Source organism: Cicer arietinum, chromosome 6, assembly GCF_000331145.2.
Source record: "Cicer arietinum cultivar CDC Frontier isolate Library 1 chromosome 6, Cicar.CDCFrontier_v2.0, whole genome shotgun sequence".
Lineage (NCBI taxonomy): Eukaryota > Viridiplantae > Streptophyta > Magnoliopsida > Fabales > Fabaceae > Cicer > Cicer arietinum.
In genome coordinates this window covers 49,167,419-49,176,021 of record NC_021165.2, presented here as the reverse complement: position 1 = coordinate 49,176,021, position 8,603 = coordinate 49,167,419, and the positions used below count along the sequence as shown (strand labels likewise).

The window sequence follows — 8,603 nt, the reverse complement described above, 5'->3', positions numbered from 1 at the left end:
ATCTTTTGAATGAGAACTACTCTTGACTTGTTTTTCTTTTGCACAAGTTTCGCATATTTTGTCCTTTTCAAAAGTTATTTTAGGCAGACCTCTAACAAGATCTAATTTGGATAAATTTGAGATTGTTTTCATATTAACATGTCCAATTAGTTTATGCCACATCCATTTGTCTTTATTGATGGACATTAAGCATGATTCAACTGGTAATTCCTCAATATATAAAACATAGAGATTTTTCTTTCTGGATCCAAAGAACAAAATATCTCTAGAAGTTGTCTTTCTGAATTCACATATGTTTGGTTTAAATATAACCTTAAAGCCATTGTCACATAGTTGACTAATGCTTAGAAGATTATCCTTCAGACCTTCAACATATTGAACATCATTAGTTTTAGCAGAGTTTTCCTTACATATAGTTATCTTACCTTTGATTTTCGCTTGATCATTGTTCCCAAAAGTTACTGACCCTCCATCCTTTTTTATGAAGGACATAAAACATTGTTTATCTCCTTTCATATGTCTCGAGCAGCCATTGTCCAAATACCATGGCTTTTTCTTGATATTTTGAGAACTGATTTGTATTAGATGTTACAAGATTTTTAGGTACCAATTTTATCTTGGGTCCTTGAGAGTTAGTTTTTCCCTTAGTAGTAGATTTTTTAAAATAACGTTGTGATTCAGCATGTCCAATTTTTTAGCAGAAGGAGCATTTTCTTACTGAAAGAAGGTTCTGAACTGTTTCAAGAACATTCTTCGTTTTCAAAACTTTGTGATGAATGTTTTGTTCTATTTGCAGAACATTCTTCCTTTTTAAGTGACCCTTTTGCTTTGAATTTTTATTCTCTTTTTTGAAATAACATGTATACTCAAGATGTCCAATTTTTTTACAGTATGAACATTTTGTTTTGCACTTGTCTTCCTTTCTTTTAGGAACAAAAAAGTTTTCATAAAGTTTTTGTTTATGGGTTTTGTCAAAACCAAGTCTATCTTTAGCAAATAGCCCTACTTGGGATCCCAAGATGTTTTGAAAGGTTTCAATAGAATTGATAATAATTTCCAAGTCATTTTTTAGGATTTCAATTTAAATTTTAAGAAGAACGCTCTTCTTTTGAATCGTAGAAATTTTTTGATTTTCAATTTCCTCAATTTTCTCAAGATGAGATTCCTACATGCTTCGAATGATTTTTTTTTAGTTCATCAATCATAGCTTGAGCTTTTTCTTTTTATTTTGTTTCTTTGTAAACTTGGTCTTTTAAGTAACTACATTTTTGAAAAAAGAGATTTGAATTGTTTAGTAAGTTGTCAAAATCTTTTTCCATTTGTTCACATAAAGGACATAGTTCATAATTTATTACCTCATTGTCTTCTGATTTTCCATCAAACATATGTTGGCTTCTTCAGGCTCCTCTCTTTTTGATTTATTAGAATCATCCCAGTTAACCATCACATATATTTTCTTGAAGGGAAATCTTTTTGGTGTTTTTTTATTCAAGGGACATTATATTTTATAATGTCCTAGTTTGTTGCGTCCAAAACATGTAATTTGAAACCTTTTTTATCTGATCTCTTCTCCTCATCATCCTTTGAATCCAAAACATGCATTTTCCTGGTCGATTTCTTCTGAATCTTCTTTTTCATATGGTTGTAATGGTATGCTTTATTAAGAATTTTCATAAGCTTTTAAGGCTATTATTTTTCCTTTCTTTGTTGGTTTGTCTTCCTGTAGCAGCATTTCATGTGCTCGTAAGGTGCCAACTAGTTCTTCTAATCCGAGTACCTTAAGATTCTTGGCTTGACTTATGTCTATCACCATTGGTCTCCATATGACTGGAAGACATCTCATTATTTTTCCTACTCTGTCTTTTACTATGTCTGCTTTGCCAAATAAGCGAATTTCATTTACAATAGTTGTAAACCTTGAATACATTTCATCAATAGTTTCTCATTCATTCATTTCAAACAGTTCAAACTTTCTTATGCCGATATCAATTCTAGTTTCTTTGACATGACTTGTTCCTTCATGATGAGTTTGTAGTGTCTCCCATACCCTTTTTGTTGTGTCACATTCATCGACTCTTTCACTTTCTTCCCTGTTTAAGGCACGTGGTAAAAATAGCAGAGCTTTAGAATTTAGAAGTACCTTAGTTTTATATTATGTTTTCCAATATGCTTTTTTCTTTTTAGCAGATGTTGAGTCAGTTTGGTCGATTCTTGGTATGAAGTTTTTATCTGTAATGATGCGCCACATTCACGTGTCTTGTGATTTTAGAAACAGTTGCATCTTTCTTTTCTAGAAATTGGTGGCTTGTTTGATAATCCTCATTCAATGATGTACATGGGTTTTGACATTGCTTCCGAAATCTTTACTCTATCCCTTTTGAGTGTTAATCCTTAGAGGCTGGCTTAGATGCCAATTGAAGTGACAATGTCAATTACAAGAGGGGTTTGAATTGTAATTGCCCCTTTTTAAATAACTCTTTCTAATTTTCAAAATATATAACTCAAGATCAATCTTGGTTAAACACAATAAAAGCATAACGTTCTTGGTTAGTGAAATGACAAAATTAACTTATCTATGAGATATATGGTTAGTGAAGCATAAACAAATAAAGATAAAGGGAAAATGATCACACACAGATATATCCTAGTTCACCCAAAGTGGGTTACGTCCAGTCCTCACAATTGTGAGATTTTTCACTAAGTGTTCAATCAAGACTGTTCTTGCTTTTCACACAACCTTTCCAGATAAATCTTGATCTGTTACAGGTTGTTACCTTTCAACCTAGAAACGATTTCCACCAGTTACATTTCAATCTTAGAGAGGATATTTACATATTACCTTTTAACCATAAAAGGATTTTTTACAATTTACTCAAACTATTTTTAACACAATAGTCTTGAGTTACAAATGTGTTGATTAAAAAAGTTTGATGAATTCGAGTGTACTCAAAACTTGTTTGAGTTTAGATTCTTGGCAAAGGACTCAACAGAATGATCCTGAAATCTAGATGAACAAAAACTAGAGCCTTTCCTTTTGATTGAAGAGCTTTCGTATTTTCAATTATGATTGTATATGTGATAGATTGCTTGCACTTGAAGCTCTTTCCTTATCCTTGATCTTGAGGTTCCTTTCATAGGCTACATGGAGGTTGATGACAAAACATCTAGCCGTTGTAAAAGGTCCAGTTGTCTTATTTCAATTTAAGTGGATAAGTGATGTCTTAAAGCAGGAACGTTCTTGCTTATAAAACCAAAACGATCTTCATAGCTGTTTTGAGAAGTGCTAAGTTTAAGAATCTTTGACAGCTGTCTTGAAGTAATACTTTGCTCTGTCACGTATGCAGACTGCTTAGAGATGCAGTTCCAATGTTCAATCAGGTATGTCAAGGTTGTCATTGCTGCTTGCTTAATATGGAGAATGATCTTGCATAACTTTTTCCTTTGTTTCAGGAAGGAATCATTCTAATGTAATCTTGTATACATTTGGTAGATTTGTAAAGGATTAATTATTTTGGTCATCAAATTCGATCTTTATCTTATTTCATTAAGAATAGGAACATTCATTGTTTGAAGAAACTAAACGCTGTGAAGAACGATCTTCATTTTTCCTAGAATTATGTCAGAATGTTCGTCATTTATTTGAATTTTTTTTCTTTCTAATATGATCTTATGTTGATATGTTTCATACCTGTCATTGATTAATACACTCAAAAACACATGTTAAATAAAAAAAACACTTTTTAGAATCATAATTAGAAGTTTAATTAACTTTGTTTGATTATCATCAAAACATTAATTTGAGATTTTTTCTCAACATAGGGTGCCATCATAAACAAGTAACTCAAAGAATTTATGAGAGGTATATTCACCACCTAAATCACAATGAAAGCACTTCATAACAATATTTTGCTTAATGTTGGCCATAGCACGAAACATATGATAAATGTCAAAACATTTAGACTGATTTTTCAAAAGATAAACTCAACAATAACGAGTGTAATCACCAATAAAAGAAGCATAATATCTAGATCAACCTTTGATGAAAATGAGTGATGGACCCCAAACATCTGAGTGAACTAAATCAAAAGGCACATATGAACCAAAAACACTTTTACTAAATGGTAAAGTTGAAAAATTTAGCAAGTTTACTGCCACAACATTATGAAATAGCAGTGGTTTGTAACTTTCCTAAAGCTCCAATATAAGCCAAATATTTTAATCTAGAAGCAGAAACATGTCCAAGGTGAGAATTCTATAAATAAAAACTAGAAGACGAAGAATTCAAACGAAAACTATATAATAAGTTAGTGGAGGTTATTGAGGCTGTAATATCTGGGACTCGCATATCATCCAAAACAGAAAGTCTGCCATGTCTATGACATGTCCCAATCAGCCTCCTGGAATATGGATCATGCACACAACAAGAAGTGGAAGAAAATATAATTGAAATCACATTGTTGACTAATGGAAGCAATACTCAAAGTGAGATTAAGATTATAATAAACATTAGAAAAAAGACAAGTTAGGTGTGGAGACAGAACCAATTCCTGCTAATGGCATAAGAGTGACATCAGCAGTCATAACCGACACATAAAAGGTATGATTCATAGACATAAAAGATTTATCATCATATGTCATATGATGAGATGCTACAGAATCAAGAACCCATATGGAATAAGATATACCTGACAGACTAGACGAGTTCAAACATTTAGTAGAGAAGCAGACATGGCATGTGATTGAGTGGCAAGAAGTTTTTGGAGTTGTTCTGCAATATTGTATATTTGGGAAATAGTCTCAAATGAGTATACAGAACCAGAACTTGAGCCAATCGTAGGAGGAGTAGAATCAACAACATTGGACGGTGGTCCCCTAAAATTCTTCTTGTGTGTTCTCCCCAATTTCGGACAATTTGTTTTCCAATGACTTTTTTCTTTGCAAAAAGAACATTTATCATTACCAAGCCCAACTTTCGCTTGAGATTTTCCTTTTTGAATAGGAGCAACAAAAATAGATGAAGGGTTAAGAGAATTCCCTTATCTCAACAGTAGGAAGAGGAGAACGATGCAAAACACCCCCAGGATGGCCCTCAAAATCATCACGAAGAGCCATCAGAAACCAAACCGAACGTTGCTCCTCTCTTTGATTAGTATACGTTTTGACAGCTTTCAACTTAGTTGATTCCATAAGAGTCAATTGATCCCACAAGTTAGTCATTGCCGAATAGAATTCTTGAATAATTTTATTATTTTGCTTAAGGGCCTTAATATCATTTGCCAACTGATAACGTTTTGCAAACTTAGATTGAACATACAAACATTTCAAGTGATCCCAAATCTCTTTAGCAATATCATACTTTGCTAGTTGCACGTCTATCAACAGCACAAAAGAATTACTAATCCAAGTAATAATTTTTGAATTACTAACATTCCATTTTTTCAAATCTTTTGTGTATTTAGCTTCGTCATTTTTATCTGTACGCTTCACATAAGTTCCATCAACATAACTCAACATATATTTTCCAATCAAAATTTTTTGCATCACATAAATCCAATAAGAGTAATTTTGTCCATTGAGGTGGGCACTAATAGCTTGAAGAGAGTCATCCTTAACACCAACCATAACAAATAATGACATGAAAATACAACGACCACAATCACTAAAACAAAAGAAATTAGGGATAATCTGTCAATAGCAAAGTCAATTAGGAACCAAACAAAATCATTCTAGAAACAGAAGAGTAGAGCCACGCCGAAAAACAGAAGAGCATAATCGCGCCAGAAACAGAGAGGTAGAATTAGGTCGAAAATGGAGGAAGCAAATCGGAGGACCACTAAGTTGTGGACTACTTTACAGTAGATCCCAAAATCAACCAAATCTCTTTGATACCATGTTAAGAATGATAAACATAGAAAGGAGGAAGAAGAAGAAAGGAAGAAGAAACAACCCCTCTGAGATTTTTATAAAATAGAATGAACAAGATTTGAGTCAGTAGAGTTACAATAAATATATATACAAGAGAATAAAAATGTTTAAAATACTCTTACTACTGTATAACAATATTATCTAACATGAATAACTTCTCTTAAAAATAAATAGAGTGTTACATTTTGAAAATCGTGAATGTGTTTTAAGAATCAATAGAAATTAAGTTTAAATGATTTGAATATTTCTCTTAAAAAGTCATTTTAAATGTTTTATTTTTTATTACAATTTTTTTTAGAAAATAAATTTATAAAAAAAGTAAAGTTGTTTGTCAAAATAAATATCGAAATCATGATTAAAATGCTTAAAAGGATAACTTATTTTCCTACATTGGAATGAGTATATACGGAAGTTACAGTATTACCTATAAATATATAGCAAATTATTACTTGAAATGATGAATTCACCAAATCTATGAACTTGGGCGCAAAATTAAAACTGAAGAATATATGACGTAAGATTTGATATATTCTTATAAGATAAAAATAAACATAAGATAATTTGTGCCAAAAAAAAAAACAAAGATATGATAAAGATATTTTGTTGTCTATAATCACTTATGGGTTGAAACAAGCTCCAAGAGCTTGGTATGAGAAGCTCAACAATTTCCTTATTCAACAAAACTTTTTAAGAGGAAATGTTGACAAGACCCTTTTCACAAAAACTACTGAAAATGATATCTTGCTTGTCCAAGTATATGTTGATGACATAATATTTGGATCTACTAACAATAAGTTGTGCAAAGATTTTGAAAATTTAATGAAAGGTAAATTTGAAATGTCAATGATGGGTGAACTATCTTATTTCTTGGGATTTCAAATTAACCAAAGCAAGCAAGGCATTTTCATTAGTCAAACTAAATACTGTAATGATTTGATAAAGAAATTTAGTTTTGAAAACCTTAAGTCCATTGATACTCCCATGAGTCAAGGAAATTACTTAGACATAGATGAGAAAGGTAAACCTGTAGATGTTACTAGGTTTCGGGGTATGATAGGATCTTTGCTCTATCTTACAGCAAGCAGGCCAGACATCATGTTCAGTGTTTGTATGTGTGCAAGGTACAAATCAAATCCTAAGGAGTCTCACCTGAGTGCAGTTAAGAGGATTTTCAGATATCTAGTAGGAACTAAGAGTCTCGGCTTGTGGTATCCAGAGGGATCAACCTGTACCTTAGTTGGTTACTCAGATTCAGACTTTGTCAGATGCAAACTAGACAGGAAAATCACTTCTGGAACTTGTCATTTACTTGGAAACTCTCTTGTGTCGTGGTTCAGCAAGAAACAGACTAGCATTGCTTTATCGACTGCTGAAGCTGAATATATCGCAGCTGGGAGCTGTTGTGCTCAGATTCTTTGGATGAAACAACATTTATTGGATTTTGGTGTTGACTTGGGAACAGTACCTATCATGTGTGATAACACAAGTGCAATAAGTATTACTAAGAATCCAATGATGCACTCCAGGACCAAGCACATTGAAGTAAGACATCGTTTTATAAGGGATGACTTTCAAAATAGAATCATTAAGCTTGAGTATGTTAACACAGCCGAACAGCTGGCTGACATATTCACCAAAGCTTTACCAAGAGAAAGTTTCCTGCATATAAGGATGAAATTAGGGATCATTGATCCTAGTGACGTCTGATCTTTGAACCCTTTCAAAGGACACTTCTGGTGCTTGCAGTGTTTTCCAGTTAAATCGATTGGGTAATCGATTACCAGCCTGGTATATAGTTTACAAAATCGATTGCTTTGGCCCCAGACTTCAAAGTTCAGAAAAAAAAATTTTAACCTTGACCGAGCGTCGATTGGGAAATCGACTAGTTCACCTTTCAACTTTAAAACAATCGATTTGGACATCGATTAAGTAAATATGGAAATCGATTTGGGAATTGATTTACAATATGACCGTTGTGTCTCTCCTTTACTAGCCGTTGAATGCAATAATTACTAAATCGATTGACATTACCCAGCAACGGTAACATAATCGATTGTGCAATCGAGTTACACATTTAAGGGTTTAACTAGGAACAGTTATCAATCGATTTCGTCACTGCAATTCTCCAGATTTCACTATTTTCTCTGCTTCATCTCTTTGCTCTGTCTCTGCAATTGTTCTCTGTTACTAACTACATTCAAACTACTTCAACTTACAATTATGGCACGAGTTAAACAAACCCAAACACGCACCCCCTCACCATCATCTTCATCCAGTGGAACCCCTTCACCTCCACCTACTTTAACCAAAAGAGTACCCATTCCTACACATAAGATTCTTGCCAAGGATAAAGGCAAGGCACCTGCTGTTAATCAAGAGAAACCCAAAAAGAGAAAGGAACCACCAACTGAAAAGCTTATGGCTGACGCCATGAAGGAAATCTCACAGAAGAAGAAGAAGAAACTAGTTTCTTCACCCCCACCTAAGAAAGCTCCTGCATCTAAGGAAAAAGATGTAGAACCTACCATTCCATCAGACTTTCTTAAGAGAAAAATCCATGAGGCAAGGACTTTGGATTTGGCATATTTTGATGCAAACGGTTTTACTTTCCAAAACCATCTGAGGTTTCACGGTCTTGAGGGATTTCTCTCCTCTACTCTTGATAGTTATCCAAGATT

The 8,603-nt window shown here is 33.2% G+C and overlaps 1 protein-coding gene across 1 annotated transcript; it reads right to left on the bottom strand.

Moving 5' to 3' along the window:
- Positions 1-5,022: 5,022 nt before the first annotated feature.
- On the bottom strand, positions 5,023-5,622 carry LOC140920767 (uncharacterized). Its single transcript, XM_073369589.1, has one exon. The coding sequence runs from the start codon at positions 5,620-5,622 to the stop codon at positions 5,023-5,025; it is 600 nt and encodes a 199-aa protein (XP_073225690.1).
- Positions 5,623-8,603: the final 2,981 nt, after the last annotated feature.